We start from the raw sequence: 16,853 nt of genomic DNA, 5'->3' as shown, positions 1-16,853 counted from the left end.
CAACGCGTATAGGAGCGCACATTGGAGAGGCCTCGCTCATCATGCGTTGATCCGACGAGGGAAGATCAAACAAGCAAGCAACACATAACCAGCCGACAGCCGCTTGGGGTGCTGGCTGCTGGGACCCAGCCAGGTCTGGGATGTGCTCCACTGAAGAGGAGGCGTTGACCGCTCACCTGAATAAAATACTTGCGTTCTCCATCAATCGTCCAAAACCACTGGGACCCACGTGTCATAGGGTGTTTCGTACGATGTCGTGGGTCATAGGGTGTTTCGTACGATGTCGTCTGGGGGCACGTTCGCTTCAGCTTATTCAGCCGGCTTATGAGCCTCCAAACAGTATTTTACTCTCACAACAAATCAGGTTATTTCAGCTTTTCAGCCGGCTTATAAGCTGAAGCGTCACGGAACGTATGGATCTTTTTTTAGGCGAATCCCGTTGGGGAAACTGTTGAGAAAGAAAAGAGCGCAATGACATGCCCCCGTGTTGGGAAAGGTCAGATACCTCAAGCAATACAGGAATGGCATTTTTTTTCCCTTTGGTAGCTTTGGCTGTGCAGCTTGTAGTAGTGGCCCGGTAGTTAGTTAATTATAACACCCAAGAATTAAGTATAAAAAAACACCCAAGAATCATGCCCTTTTTTTCTAAAAAAAAATCTAGCACATATATTATACACTAATAGTGGCGTGCCAAAGCATTGGATGAAATTCTTATTAGCATCCAAATGTCCCCGTCGTTGTAGAGAACACGTGGACAATGACATTCACAACAAACCGATAAATATTTTAGAGCCATCTGGATATGACTTACCAGTAGAAAACACAGTAATAATACAATATGTTAAATATGCTATCTCCTCCAAGATTTATAGCTCACGATCGAATATTAGGGTCTGTTTGGCTCACTAGTGTTAAAGTTTAACATCCGTCACATCGGATGTTTGAATGCTAATTAGGAGTATTAAACATAGGCTAATTACAAAACTAATTGCACAGATGGAGTGTAATTCACGAGACGAATCTATTAAGCCTAATTAGTACATGATTTGACAATGTGGTGCTACAGTAACCATTTGCTAATGATAGATTAATTAGGCTTAATAGATTCGTCTCGCGAATTAGCATAGGGTTCTGCAATTAGTTTTATAATTAGCTCATATTTAGTTCTCCTAATTAGCATCCGAACATTCGATGTGACACTGTTAAAGTTTAACACTTCGTATCAAACACCCCCTTAGACGAACGCCTAAAACTAACATGTTATTTGTAAATCCACATGAGTCAACAAATACAAAGGTCATACTATGTGGAATTCTAAGACATAGTATGGACCTATAGACTGCAAGTAGAGGCAGTGATAAAATACGAACCAACAGGAAAGAGGTGGAGACGATTGTGAACTCATACTGAAACCAGATATAGTGTGAATTGACATCCGATAGGAATTAGCGAGACAGTTGTAAATTCACACTCAAAGTCGGTAAAGAGGTAGTTGGATGGAAAGTTCTCTTTCCAGCCAACTTCGTTGCATCCCACGCGCAAGCAACTCGAGAGTCCAGAGAGACTGCCGCTCCGTCTTTTTTTTAAGCTTTTTTTAAAAGATTCTCACAAATACGTCCCTAGCGGAACCATTTCAAAAAGCTGGACTCTTAGCTTGGCGCCATCCACGATAGCGCTAAGCTTACACATCTCGGCACTAGCCATCCTGGCGCCAAGGTCCATGCGCACCTGCTGACGCGGATGCCGACGTGGTGGGGGCTTGGCGCCAACATCCTAACCAGTTGAACCACATCATAGTTTCTTGCGTACTCAGAATAATTATACTTGTTTCGTTCGAAACGCAGAGAGGCATGGGGTAAATTGCTCGGCGCCAAGGCCTACGGCGCCAAGCTTGGCGCCAAGATCTATGGCGCCATCCATGATGGCGCCAAGTCCCCACCACATCGGCATCCGCGTCAGGCGCTGCGTATGGATCTTGGCGTCGAGACGTGTAAGCTTGGCGCCAGCATGGATGACGCCAAGCTAAGATCCATATTTTGAAATGGTTCAGCCAGGGACGTACTTGTGAGAATTTTTCAAAGAAGACTAAAAAATAAAAAAAGTTGAGACTGCCGCCTCCCCTCAAAAGAATACTATGTTCCATTGACTTTGTTATCCTCTTACCACCTCCCTCAATCTCGTACTCCTACAGTATAATCAGATAAGCGTGCCATTGTCCTTTTGTCCACTTGTCAGCGGTCGTCACATGGTTCTGAGGTCTCGTCGTCTGTAGTCTGTACCAATGAACGTACTAGCAGCGAAAGTGATCCGTTTAAAAGAAGGTAGCGAAGGTGATTACTGTGGAACTCCCCAATCTTAGTCGGTGGCGTCGCGTCCGGTGCACCGGCAGGCGTCGCCGTGGGCGCCCCGCCCGTGGAGACGGTGGCGTCCGGACGAGGAGCATGGCTTGACGCGATGTCTCCCTCGCCCTCCCCGTTTTCCCATCCCTTCACACCACGGCCCCCCGTCATCTCCACGAGTCCACTTCACCTGCCTGCTCCGCTCCTCGTCACTACTTACATACGCTGCTGATAAGCTGCATCCGACAGCCTCACCACACGACACCCCATCCGGTCATACCGTGCATACGGCAGCCCTCGCATATTTTCGCACCAAAACCTTGCTCCGGACTCGGACCGGATCCTGCCACTGGCGACTGCGACAAGCCGACGAGGATTGTGGGGGCGTTCGGTTACTTTTGCTTATTTTTAGCATGTGTCACATCGAATATTTAGATACTAATTAGGAGTATTAAATGTAGACTATTTACAAAACCCATTGCATAAGTGGAGGCTAAACGGTGAGATGAATCTATTAAGCCTAATTAAGCCTAATTAATCCATCATTAGCAAATATTTACTGTAGCAACACATTGTCAAATCATGGACTAATTAGGCTTAGATTCGTCTCGCCGTTTAGCCTTCACTTATGTAATGAGTTTTATAAATAGTCTATATTTAATACTTCTAATTAGTATCTAAATATTCGATGGGACATGTGCTAAAAATAAGAAAACCAAACCACGCCGCGTTCCGCTGATCCTCCACGTCCCAGCCAGGTAAAGCCCCGCACCCACCGATTGGTCAATTCCCCCAACCGCAGGCGCAGCCCCACGCGGCCACGGCCACGCCGTCAGCGTCATCGCTGCCGCACTGGCGTTGGCGTCGGATCCCAAGCAAAGCAAAAGAGTACGTACGCGCTTGTTCGCACCGGGGGAGGTCCGGTAGAAGAGGCATATTAACGTCAGGGCGGGCTGCGGAAAAGGCTGGCGCTTTATTAGCGGAGCAAGGAATTGAATGGGCGCAGCCGGTTCCTCGCTACGGGATTCCTTGTTTTCTCCACCTCCGCCTGCACGGTAGATTCGTCCCATCCCTCTGTCATTCTCTCATCTCTCTCCCGCTGGGCCTGCCTGCTCGCGTGCGGGGTGTCTCTGCTGCTCTTGCTTTGCTCTGGGCTTCGTCGGTCGGCGGCATGGAGCCCGCGGGCGCGCCGTGGTGCGACCCTCGCCGGGGGTACGGCTACGGTTACGGCGGCGGATCGGTCGCGCGGGCGCCGGGGGTGAGGCGGCAACCGCAGCAGCCGCCGCGGCAGGACGCTGCGGCCGTGGCGACCGGCGGGGTGCTGAAGAGGAGCCTGGGCGAGGTGGAGCGGTGGCAGCAGGCACTGTACCTGCGCGCGGTGAGGCAGCGCGTCACGGCACAGGCTCAGGCCGCGCACCCGCCGATCGACATCGGGGCCGTGCTGGCGAGGGCCGCCTCGCGGAGCTCGGGTTTCTCCGGGCCGCCTTCGGCTGGCTTCGCCGGGCTCTCGCCGCAGCCGTCGTCGACGCTCTCGTCGCTCACCACCGGGTCCCACATGGCGACACCGCAGCCGCAACCGCCGATGCAGCAGCTATTGCGGCGGCAGATGGCGGCTGCGCCGCCCGCGCCTCCGCAGGCTGCTCAAGCGGTGGTGGCCAGGGGACCGGCTGCGAGGCCCGCGACGGCGAGGGAGATGGTGTTGCTGCATGAGCTGGAGAAGAAGCTGCTGGGTGATGACGACGACGGCGATGCAGAGGCCGCGGGGAGCGCGTGCGGCTCCACGGTCACCAGCTCCGCGTGGGGGGACACGATGCAGGAGCTCAACTCCATCACCGCGGCGTCGTTGCCTTCTCTTCCCATGGCGAGCGCGACGAACAACTACAACAACACCGTGCCCATAACAAGGTCGCCGACGAACTCTGCCTCGTCGTCCACGGCTTCATCGACAGCGTCCAGCTCACCGCCGACCTCGGCAGCCTCGTCGCGGCAGCTGCTGTCCGAGACCGCCGCGGCCGTCGCCGACGGCAACCGCACCGCGGCCGCTGCTCACCTCGCGGCCCTGAAGACGACCGTGAACCCGCGCGGCGACGCGGAACAGAGGCTGGTGGCCATGATGGCGGCTGCCCTGTCCTCCCGCATCGGCCCGCCCTCGTCTCAACAACTCGCAGAGCTATGCGGCCCCGAGCAGCGTGCGGCGTGCCAGCTCCTGCACGACGTCTCCCCCTGCTTCGGCCTCGCCCTCCACGGCGCCAACCTCGCCATCCTCGACGCCGTGGCCGGGCAGCGCGCCATCCACCTGATCGACTTCGACGTCAGCGTCGCGCAGCACATCGCCCTCATCCAAGCCCTCGCCAGCCGCCGCGTGGCGGGCACCTGCCTCAAGGTCACCGCCGTCGCGGACCCCGCGTCGCCGTTCACGCCGGCTCTGACGCAGGCGCTCGCGGCCACCGGCCAGCGGCTCAAGAGGCACGCCCAGCAAGCCGGGCTGGAGTTCAGGTTCAACGCGGTCAGCTGCCGGGCCGGCGAGATCGACGCGTCGAGGCTCGGGTGCGAGCCGGGGGAGGCGCTGGCCGTGAACCTCGCTTTCGCGCTCTCGCGCGTCGCCGACGAGAGCGTGTCCCCGGCGAACCCGCGCGACGAGCTCCTCCGCCGCGTGCGCGCGCTGGGCCCGCGTGTCGTGGCGCTGGTGGAGCAGGAGCTGAACACGAACACGGCGCCGCTGGCGGCGCGGTTCGCCGACGCGTGCGCGCACTACGGCGCGGTGCTGGAGTCCCTGGACGCGACGCTGGCCCGCGACAGCCCGCAGAGGGCCCGAGCGGAGGAGGCTCTGGCCAACAAGGCGACCAACGCGCTGGCGCGGGAGGGGCCCGACCGGATGGAGCGGTGCGAGGTGTTCGGCAAGTGGCGTGCCCGGTTCGGCATGGCGGGGCTCCGGCCAGTGGCGATCGGGCAGGGCATCGCCGACCGCGTCAAGGCACGGCTCGGCCACGCACGCCCGGGGTTCGACGTGAAGCTGGACAGCGGCCGGCTCGGGGTCGGGTGGATGGGGCGCGTGGTCACCGTCGCATCCGCCTGGCGTTAGCCTTTTCCTGCCTGGTGCGATGAGCTCATCGGCTCCCGGGGCACAAAATTGTTGCCGTCACCAAATCCATTAGGAATCTGGACGAGCCATCCGAAGATGCCTAGCTGTAATCCCTCGAAATTCTTTATTGCCACCGCTTGTTGAATGTTGGAGAGTACTATCTGATTACATCATTCGTCGTTGGTACTCCTGTTCATTGACGTCCTCTGTTCATCAGCTCATGCTTGCCGTGGCCCGTGGCTCCTTGTTGGTGTTGTATTTCTCGCGCCTGTAGCGCGCCCGGCAGCAGCACCTGGCAATAACCTCGCCCCGTTCCAGCGCTTTCACCTACCTAACTTTGATCCTATAGTTTAGGCAGCGTACTTCTGAAGATTGGATATCTTTTGTTTCCTTGTAAACGCAGGAGCACGCTTTCAGTTTGTGTAGTCTGCTGTTGGTTCAGGCTTTAAAAACCGGTGGCAAATATGCGTTGCATGGGGGCCCGGTCGCCTGCTTTGCTTCCCACGATCAAATGCTACCCAGCCACGTTGGCGCAGGGTGTGGGTGCTTTCGGTGACAAGTCCCCTCAGTCCTTTGTCGGAACTGCGAAATTCTCTTTCATCAACCATGTTATAGTCCTCCGGTGTGCTCAGACGTGACCAGCTCGCCGGATTTCCTCTCTTATCTCGATCTGATGATCACCCTCAACCGGTCAACCCTCGCGCTGCAGCGTGACGCTACGCAGGAACGGCATCTGTATTTTGGTGGGTTGCGCTCGTGCGCACGGAACGGAATGCCTCTCATCCCCGGTCTCGCGGCGAGGTTCCGAAACACGGTGGTCGGTCGTGCGCCGGGGTGAGCGTGAACGTGGAAAACGCGGAATCCGCGCGCTGGCTGACACGTTTTCCTCCGTGAGACCGTGACCGAATACAGCCTGACTGCGTGAGCGATCAAGGCAGCAAAATGCATATGCGATGTGTGCCAGCGATTAGGCCAGGCGAACGTTTTATATCTGCGCTTTTGACCCTCCGGTTCTTTTAAAAGCCGCAGCCCTGCATAACCAACAGGAACAGGGCTCCTTCCGTTTCCTCCTCAAAGAAGGTCACCGCCTTGGTCCTTTGTTAACCTACTGCAGGAATGAATGTGGTGGGCATGGACATTTGACTGTTCAAAATCTTGCGGAATTTAAAATTGCGCGGGGGCGATGCAGCGCCGGGGCACGAATGCGTGATGTCTCGGCAAGAACAGCGTTGACCTGCAGAGTATAACATATTAACAGCCTAGTCTCGTTTGCCATATTGGGTGAATTTGAATAAACGTGTCTGATCTAGGGGGCCGCCGGTCATGACAACCGGTCGATCAAGGGCTCATGATAAGCACCCGATAGTTAGCTGGGGCCTGGGGGCATATCCTCCGTTGCACGCGTTACGTGTTCGGTTCTGGACGCTGACTTTGTGCGGCCGCCGGCCGGCACGGTTCCAGGCTTCCAGCCTTGTGTGTTGTGTCTACGGGACAGCGAACGAGAGAGCGCATGCGTGCAGAGAAGAGCCAGGAGGGCCATGCATGCTGCAGGCCCGTTGTGAGCATGAGCACACAGATTCTCTACCTGTGTGGTACTGACGCGTACGTGACAGTACTAGTGGAGCACATAACTGGTTCACCGGCGAGGTTGGTTAGCTCGCTCTCAGCTGCTGGTGCTTTATTTACTAAACTTTTACGTGTGGGCTCAATTAACCTTGCTCGCGTTGACGTATTTCTACTTCCATTTTGCATGGATGTCGTGTTGTGTTGGTTCTGAATTACTCCCCCGTTTTAAAAAATAGTTCATTTTAGCTTTTCTAAATACATAAATTTTACTATGCACCTAAATAAAATTCTATATTTAAGTGCATAGCAAAATTTATGTACATAGAAAAGTCAATACGACGTACATTTTGGAACGGATGAAGCAATAGTACTCGTCAGGTATTCTATTTTTTCTCCGCGTCGCACATTGGCTCCTTACATTGCCCCACTGATTCCAAGTGCCCTCGAATGAGGTCTCAAATGCTTGAGCGGACATAATGTTAAACTAAGTATATTTGGAATGTTGAATTAGGTGTTGAATAATATCGAATCAAGCCTTTCAAAATGTTGAATCGACATTATGAAAAAGAAAACTAAAGCTAATATCCAAAGTATTGGCTTTAGTTTAAAGAAATGTTGTATCAAGCTGTTTAAAATGTTGAATGCAATAAACGAATATGAAAAACATTAAAAGCAAATTAGTAAATTACTAGTAACACGAACATGTGACAAGAAAAAGAAAACATAGAGGTCAATTTCTGTGGTGAGGTACCTAGGTGGAGGGCATTTTGTCAGGGGGTCGCTCCCCCGGAGAGTGACACGCCCCCCCTCCCCCCCCCCCGCCTCTCCTCCCACCTCGCCGTCGCCGGAGGAGGCCACCGGAAGTCCGACCAGCTACCGAGGACGGCGGCGGCGGGGCACCCGTCATTTGGGGCTCTACGCCGAGTCGGGAGCGGAACGAGCTTCGACCGGGCAGCGTGACAGGGACGGCCGGAGCCAGGATCCGACCTTCCCGCCCCCGGATCCGTCGAGCGGCAGCGCCGAGGTGCACCGGCGCTCCGCCTGCGAGGGGCGGTAGCGGTTTGGGTGAGCGGCGGCGGCGAGGTGCGCTGGCGGTCCGTCTGCGAGGGGCGGTAGCGGTCTGGGCGAGCGATGGTGGCAACGTGCGCTAGCGGTCTGGCTGCGAGGGGCGGCGGCGATCTGGCTGCAAGAGTCGTGGGATGGCGGCGGTCTGGGCGAAGGAGTGCGCCACGGAGACGTGCGCTGGCGGCAAGGCGGGATGCCGCGGCGTGATGCACGCTCACCGTCTGGCTCGACAATGCGAGGTTCAGTGCGGAGGCCAGCGTGCTGCGGCGCTGGCGACGAGAGGCGCAGAGGCAGGGCACAGAGGCGCCCGCGGCAGGAAGGAAGCGGCGTGTAGCATGCGGAGAGGATGGTGTGCGCGGCCCGTACGGTCACGACAGAAGCCGGCGGCGACGGAGAGGCGCCAGGACAGCTGGTGGTGTGAGTGGAGGCAAGGTCGTCTAAATGGTGCCTGATAGCACCTCAGCGCTACCCTTCTCATGTCCTCGTCGGCGACGCAGATGCAGCTTTGCGGCGCCGCCATGGTGGTGGGGCCGGAGGGTGCAGGGTATGCTCGTGGCACCATGGTGGTGATGCGTGATGTGTCGAGCCATCCTTCTAGCGCAGACGTCGCGGAGGTGATGGGGAGCGAGAAGCTGCCGCAAGTGATGCCCGGTGGCAAGTCGCGAGACGCCGGGAGGCGCGCCGTCGCTAGGAGGAGCGCGCGGCCGGGAAAGCTTGTGGTGGCTAGGAGGATTGCGGCGGCCAGGAGGAGCACGGCAAGCGGACGCGCAGCATCGGCAGGGAGGTGCTGGCGGTGGAGGGCGCTGCGCGTGGGTAGCGATGGAGGCCGGCGACAGAAACGGAGGTGGAGGTACGGTGGCATGGCGAGTGGAGGCGCAGCGGCGACGTCGCTTCGGCTGGGTTGCCATTGTAGTGGTCCAGGAGTGCCGAACCATGTACGTGCAGTGAGGGGTTGTATTGCTCCGGGCGAAAGCCATCACCGGCCTTCGTGCTAGTGGACATGACGACGGTGTCCTAGGACGTCGTCTTCCATGTTGGGGGCGTCATGTTGGAATTACGACCCTGCTGCACGGGGTTCTCTGGGTGAAAATTCTATCCAGATCCTGGATGAGCGATGGCGGCACTATTGGTGTTGTGCACTTCTTGGAGGCATCGTCTCTAGAGACCCAACTTGGTTCGTGGCATTGCTGAACCATTGTCATGGGAGGTCATTGCCGAGGGTGGCAAATCCACTGCGTGGTGAGCTGAATGGGTGTTGCTGAGCCCATGTGTAGGCGATCGAAGTTATGGTGGTGGCTAGGAGTTGTTGCATGGTTGTCAGATTTGGCTGCTTGCAGCGGACCGCGGCGGCTGACGTTGCTTGGTAGCGATAAGTGCGGTGTGGGACTGCGTCGGAGGACAGCGCTTACGGTAATGGCAACGTGGGACGACTAGGCTTGCAGCGGACTGCGGCGGGTTGCTCAGCTTAGCTGGGCTATCCGGTGCAGTACATCGTCGGAAGATGGCGCAAGCGACTTCTCTAGCCTGCTGACACGGTGGAGAAGGCTACGTACGAGGGTAAGCAACGAGGAGAGGTCGACACACTGCGGCGGCTTGGCTGATCAATGGAGATCTTGGGGAGTGAGGCAATATCGCTCAACACTCTGACAGCAACAAAAGAAACGGATCCGTGATGTGGCGAGGCCCCCGCGTACGGTGTATCTTCAAGGCGACGAGAGAGGCAGAGTCTAACGGCGGATGTGGCGAGGCTCCCGCACGTTGTGTTATCGCGGCGACGACTACGAGGTAGGCTGCGAGAGGTTCGGATTCGGTGCTATCACCCTATCAGGTGGAGAGTGATGTTATAGCGGCACGACGGCGGAAGGTCCTGCATGGCGATGGCCTTCTCGGTGTGGTGTAGCCTACTTCTCGGTTCAACGTTGACGCTAGGTTACGCTGGGAGTTTTCGGCGACTTCTTGACCGTGTGTACGGTGGTACGGGTTGCGGTAAGGCTTCGGTTCTGTCGCCGAGGTGTTGAGAGAAGTGCAGTTCAGCGATGGTTGATATCCCAATCCAACCGGCCAATGTGTTGTAGAGTTATGTTGCTATGAGGGTATGGTGCAGCATACGTTGAGGATTCAATCCAATCTGTCAGGGTTTGTTTTCCCTTTTTAATGTTTTCGTCCAGCCTAAACTTCGTCTTCATTATTAATATAATCGGCGGTCGGCAGCTCTCCCGTTCGTTAAAAAAAAAAACGAAAACATTGCCGGCCATTGTCCTTTGTTAACGGGCCGCGCACATTGCTGGACTAGTTAGTTGGGTTGTCCGATCTGATAGCTCCTTGAAAATGAACTGGGCTAGAGGGCCTATGAACGATGTTTGCAAACATCTGATACCATACATAAACCAAAGCCACAAATTGCTGCTAGTCGTAACTTTATTTGCTACGATTGATCCTCATCTGCGTAATTACACAGCTTTAACAAGGGTACACCTCAAGCCGATTGATCGCGGCCGTCATAGTGCCGGCGTTATTACTCACTGCTCACTCACCGTCCGCTCGCTAGACCTTAACATTTACAACGCGAACTGATGGCTAAAAAGTATTACTACCGAGTACTAACCAAACCAAAGGATGGTTCACCGGGCAGCGATTTCGCCGCTACCGTCAACGGACACACTCTCGCCGGAGTAGTCGGCGAAGTGCTCGTCCGCCTTGGACAGCGTGTAAGCCACGTCCACCATGCTGGGCCGCTTGGACGGGTCCTTGTGCAGGCACGCCCTGGCCACGCTGACCACGCTCGCGACGCTCCCCGGCGGGCACGTCTGCTCCTTGAGCGCCGGGTCCATCCACGCCGCCACGCGGGCCTCCAGCCTCTCGTCCCGTCCCCGGAACACCCTGTCCTCCGCGTCCGCCCACAGCGGCTCGCCGCCCTCGTCGGCGGCCTCGCGCCCGGACACGAGCTCGAGCAGGACGACCCCGTAGGCGAACACGTCCATCTTGGTGGTGACGAGGCCGTCGGCGAGGTACTCAGGCGCGATGTACCCCTGGGTGCCGACGATGTGGGTGGTGACGGCGTTGTGGCCCGTCTTGGCGAGACCGAAGTTGGCGATCTTGGCGCGCATGCGGGCGTCCAGTAGGACGTTGCTGCTCTTGATGTCCTTGTGCACCACGCGAGGCCAGGTGTGCTCGTGGATGTACTGCAGGCCTTGGGCGAGGTCCAACGCGATGTGGAGGCGCGCGCGCCAGTCCAGGCGCCGCGCGCGGTCGCGGTCAAGGAGCCACAGGTCCAGCGAGCCGTTCTCCACGTACTCGTACACCAGGTAGCAGTCGCCCGTCGACGAGTTGATGCAGAAGCCCTCCAGCTTCACCAGGTTGCTGTGGTTCACCTGCCGCACGAATTATTATACAATTAGCTCCGAATCTTGCGAAACTCGAAATCCTGCTGCCTTTTCACAAACGTCCGTCGACCGTCGTCATCTTTTGCTATACATCGCGTCGTGGGTTGACGAGTTGGTGATGCTGATGCGAAGAAATTCAACGACCTAGTCAATGTCCCCCTACGTGTCAGCTATTGAGACAGCAGACTTTGTTGAAAAACGGAGATGTAGGCATGTAGCCGTGTACGTATGGTGATATTTACTTGCGCATGTGATCGTGCCGCAGACTGGCAAAGGTACAAATGAAATGCAATGCACCCTGGAGCTGTCGCGCACACAAGATTCCTACGACCCAGTGGGCAGCGGCTGGCTGGTGATTGATGAGGTGACGAGCAATCTATACTCCTACAGCTTTGACCATGTCCCCACCCTGACATGGAGTGATCGAGATGATGTGCATACTCTCGGAGCCATTCCCGTCTCCCACGCCATACCCTACACGATACGCTAGAGAGGGCAAGGGAATTAAACAAGTACTCCATCAAGTGGTTGGGTGATCTATGGTTGGATGTTCTTGTATTTTTCGAAGGCTTGTGCGATCCATCCAAGTGCTGCCCTGCAGAGCCGCTTCAAGGCATCTGATGGCAGTCTCACACAGCGACAGATCTAAAATTAAACTTCCTCAACCCACTAGCATCAATAATTTGGCTTGTCATTAATCGAACAAAAGAAAGATGAATCAGCCAATAGAGAGATGGCCCCTCGCTAGTTGACGTCCATGTCAGTAGCAAGATTCCAAACCAATGACCCCTTGCCTTACAAAAGGGAACTCAGGCACAAACATGGCCTTAAAATACTGCTACAACACTACTTCCACTAGGGCCTTGTTTAGTTGCCCTGAATTTGGGTGTCCAAAATTACTGCTGTAGCACTGTAGCACACTGTAGCGTTTCGTTTGTATTTGTGAATTATTGTCCAAATATTGACTAATTAGGCTCAAAAGATTCGTCTCGCAAAGTACAACAAAACTGTGCAATTAGTTTTTAATTTTATCTACATTTAGTACTCCATGCATGTATCGCAAGTTTGATGTGACGGGGAATCTTCTTTTTGCATAGTGTCAAAATTGGGAGTTTGGGTGTAACTAAACAAGGCCTAGTTATTGTGTTGGCTGCTGTTAGTCCAATTAATTAACCACTGCGATCATTTCATTTGGAACGGATAGAGTTATAGCAGTGCGTGCTGTTTGTTTAGAAGTGCGTTCCTTTGTTTAATCTCCTCAACAAAAACTAACGGATATGAGCACGAACGTTCTTTAAATCATACTGTCCCAATCATAAATGAATTTTCTAATGGTGAAATCAATCTCAATAGATCAGCAAGCAAGGCTTAGTGATTATCGTTTTCTTTGTTAGTGATGAGCAAATTAATTCGAAAGCAATTTTTAATTCTGAGTTGTGACAGCACTGGAGCAAACAATTCAATTGGGGAAGAAAGACTGAAAGAGGCCGCACCTTCTGCAGGATCTTGAGCTCCTCGCAGGCGTCCCACTTCATCTTCTTCACCGCGAACACCTCGCCGTCGATGTTGGCCTTGTACACGCTGCCGTTGATGAGGTGCGCGTCGTCGAATCCCCCCGTGCCGCGCTCCAGCTCCTCGATCTTGAACACCCTGTACTTGTCCAGCCACTCCGATATGTCGCTGACCAGGAACCTCTCCCCGCCACCGCCGGACGAGCTCTTGGCGAACCTGCCGCCCTCGACGCCGTCGCCGTTCACCACCGCGTCCCCTCGTCGTCCCTTCGCCTTGAGCCGTCTGCACAGGCAGGCCAGCAGCAGCATCTGCAGCAGCCAGAGCGCGCCGACGACGCCCAGCCCGACGGCCAGCCCGGTGACCACCCCGTTCCGGTCGTTGCTCACGACGGTCGTGTTGGGGGAAGCGGACGGCGGCGGGGAAGCCGGCTTCACCGAGGCGTTGTTTACTCGCACGATTGGGGGCAGAAAATCAGAAACCGGCCGGCGGAGCGGCACTAGTATCTCCGCGAACTGCTGCGTCCTCGGCTCGGGCCCGTTGAGGGAGACGAGCGACTGGGAGTCGACGGCGAAGGCGGCGGCGATTGTCGCGTAGGTGTCGCCCGGCTGCATGACGTAGGTGACGAGCGCCGTGGCGTTGTCGGTGACAGCCGGGCACTGGCAGAAGACGGGGAACGTGACCATGACGCCGACGTCGAGGTTGGTGGGCACCAGCGTCGGGTTCACGCGCTCCACCGCCTGGTACTGCGTGAGATTCTGCAGCTTGGTGGTGGAGATGATCCAGTAGGTGTCCCCCGGGGTGATCTGGTACTGCGTCGGCGCGTAGGCGTTGGGCGACCGGGAGGGGCAGCCGCACTGGAGCGGCACGAGCAGCGGCTGCCCGTTCGCCGGCGCGGCCGAGGTAGAGAGGTTGTTGGCGTGCGCGACCATGAAGCGGCTGACGCCGAAGAGGTCGCCGATGGCCGCGAATTCGAGCGGCACCCCCGCGAAGCCGGCGCGGTAGAGCGCGTACGCCTGGCACGGGTACGTGCTGTTCCTGGAGCAGTTGAACCCCTGGACGGACGCCGGCGCCGGCGCGGTCGCGTTCTGGGACCGCGCCGGGGCCGGGAGCGTGCACAGGCACAGCAGGAGCGGCAGCGCGCCTAGCGCGGGCAGCAGCCGCGGCGTTCTCGCCATGGCTAGCGATGTGGATAGGCCCGGCACGCGCGCGCCTGGGCTGGGTTGGTGGTGGTGGTGGCTGAGCAAGTTGCAGGCTGATGCGGGTTTTGTTGGGAGAGATTGTCAGAGTGATATATGCGCGAGCGGCGAGGGCGAGGCTGCCGCAGCCGCAATAGTCACCTGGGTTTATGTTCGGCGGTTGTCGCGAGCGGCGGAATCGTCAATCGTGGGCGGCGGCTTGCATTCGTCGGGATCCTTTGCCGGAGCCGGGGCTTTTCGCTTGACCCTTGACTCGCTCGGGTTGTGGGGGCAGGGGGGCGCGATATCTTTCGTTTCTGTAGGCGGGGCGCAAGGAATTCCTTGCACTCCGGTCGCCATCGTGGACGACTAGTCCCCCGTGCGCGTGGTGCCCCGTTACTTTTCCAATCGCGCTTGGACTGGCAACAGATTGGCCCGGGCCCGTGAAATTTTCCATGATTCTTACCAGCCACTCCAGGGGGACTCAAACGATTGGAGAAGTGGGTGTGTTAGTGGAAACCCAAGAAATGCCCCGTGTGTTACCGCTTCTGTTGACAGGCAGGTGGGTTTGGTAAATGTTGATGCGTGTCACCTCTTGCTCCCTCGTCAAACTCAGAGATGCGGTGATTGGTTAGCGCTACTTTTTGAGGGTGATGCCAGTGTGACTCAGTCAGTATCACGCTAACGTGAAAGACGGAGCTGGCACCGTGACAAATTTCAAGGGTCATGCTCGCGAAGTAGAGGAGACGTTCGGCAGCAAACACCATAATCATCGGCTTCGTTTGGTAGCACTGGAAAAAGCTGTTCTACTTTCTACATTCTAGATTTGTTCGATTCTTCATTCAATTTTGATGAGTTCTTTTATTCCCGGCCAAAATTAGAATTAGTTTTTTTTTCTATCAATTCGCTGAAACAAAACCTGAGATTCCAATTGACGGAAAAACCATCTTACTAACTGAAGGACTGGGATGGGACCGGGACACATGACCAGAGGGGGATCAATGAGAACCTTTAAAAATTATCTCTGAGAATAAGGGTTATATCCCGATTGCCACCCCAAATACACATCGCTTCTAATCGCCAAGATGACACTAGTTAACTCGTAACTCGTGACAAGCTCAAGATTATAAACACTTAAAGTGTAGTGGAAGCAAATGCAAAACGAGACTCTGAAAAGTTTGCACAAGAGACTACTAAGCATGCTACAGTATGGATTAAGCACAACCACAACCACAAGAGATTAAGTGCAGCCACTACAAGTTCCTGACAGATTGATAAAGCACTTAAAAAACTGATCTAACTAGCAATGCTACAGTATCCATCCATACATATCGAGACAAGGTCCAGGAGGTCAAATGAAACAGCTAGAGATAAAAACAATTAACTTGCTGCCGACCAACACATGCATCCATGAAAAGAACTTGACAAATTGCTAAATGCTCAGAGCAAAGCTTTACTTCACTGTTCAAATAAACATGCTATAGGTCACACACAGGAGCTCAAAGATCATCTCATGAAAGTACTCAACCGACCAGCCAAAGCAAACAATGATTAAACAATTGAATCAATAGCTGTATCACTGTAGCATGAAAGTGACAGTGCATCTTGCTAATGACCTCCTAAGCTGCTTAATTACCTGCAAAGAACCGAACTTCCCCTACTGTCCACCTGCACCTGCAGAAGAAAAACAGAGAGGATCGAAAGCTAGCAGCTGCAGAAAATTGATCGTCAAAAATGTCAAACAACCGAAGCAACTGAGCTACTGCTTTGGCTAAACGATAAAGCAAAAGACAAACCCTGCTGCTGCTCTGAACAGCTGAAAAATGAATCACGAAGAAAATAGCAGAGAGCCAAGAGCTGCTGCAGCGGGCAGAGAGAAAAGGCAAAGCTTGAGCTGCTGCCGCCCGTCTGAATCGATGGAAACTCAAGTGCAAAGATCGACAGGCTAGCTGATGCGTCGGAAGAACCAAGCACTGCACCGCAAGGATCGATGACCTGCAGACCAAAACAGCAACCGAGCGAAACCCAGAGTTGCAACATGCAAAATCGATCAAGGAAAGAAAGCTTGTTGCTGCAGATGCTGACCGCCTGGGAGAAAAGATCGAGCACAGGGCAGCACACAAGAATCCCAGCTGACTACCCTCGCTTCGAACAGGAACAGCACCTCGAGCCTCCCTTCGAAAACCAAGAACTCGATCAAAACAGCTCGGATTCACACAAGATTTGAACCACAGCCTCACGGATTCATGCGCAAGCTATTCCAACCGAAAGCACCTGAAAAGATAAGCCTTTAACTTCAAATTCAGAGATCTCGTGGAACCCTAGATGAAGAACAAATCGGGGGGGAAAAACCCGAAATCGAAGATGCTTGCGAGAGGATTAGATCAATTGATGACACAGATGTATTTTCACATATCCAAGCAACAAAACCCCTCAAGAAATCCGACATAAATCGCAGCCAAGTCGCAAGAACGAAAAACCACAAAAAAAAAATCACCCGAAAATATCAAAAAGATAAACGCTCGGGTGGAGCAACTGTGTACGAGATCGAAACTCATGCTCGGTTAGCAGCCACTCCCAGCAAAATAAAAACTATGGATGATAAAAAGATCTCTCGTCTCTCCCTCTCCCGTGCCAAATGGGTGCCCCCAGCTCACTCCCCCCCCCCCACCCACCTTATATACACGCTCACACATAGATATTTATATATATGCGTATATATATATTTTTC

At 54.8% G+C, this 16,853-nt stretch overlaps 2 protein-coding genes across 2 annotated transcripts; one reads left to right on the top strand and one right to left on the bottom strand.

Moving 5' to 3' along the window:
* The first annotated feature begins 3,218 nt into the window (after positions 1-3,218).
* Positions 3,219-5,634, top strand: LOC101761523 (scarecrow-like protein 8). The gene has a single exon (XM_004953401.4). It carries the CDS (start codon positions 3,511-3,513, stop codon positions 5,419-5,421), a length of 1,911 nt encoding a protein of 636 aa, XP_004953458.1. The 5' UTR covers positions 3,219-3,510; the 3' UTR covers positions 5,422-5,634.
* Positions 5,635-10,435: 4,801 nt separating this feature from the next.
* LOC101761138 (serine/threonine receptor-like kinase NFP) lies at positions 10,436-16,779 on the bottom strand. Its single transcript, XM_004953400.4, has 2 exons — positions 12,929-16,779; positions 10,436-11,423 (listed from the first exon to the last, which is right to left on the bottom strand). Exons 1-2 carry the CDS (start codon positions 14,120-14,122, stop codon positions 10,674-10,676), a joined length of 1,944 nt encoding a protein of 647 aa, XP_004953457.1. The 5' UTR covers positions 14,123-16,779; the 3' UTR covers positions 10,436-10,673.
* Positions 16,780-16,853: the final 74 nt, after the last annotated feature.

Source organism: Setaria italica, chromosome I (assembly GCF_000263155.2).
Source record: "Setaria italica strain Yugu1 chromosome I, Setaria_italica_v2.0, whole genome shotgun sequence".
Classification (NCBI taxonomy): Eukaryota; Viridiplantae; Streptophyta; class Magnoliopsida; order Poales; family Poaceae; genus Setaria; species Setaria italica.
The sequence above is the reverse complement of the archived record's forward strand: the minus strand, read 5'-3'. Positions and strand labels throughout refer to the sequence as shown.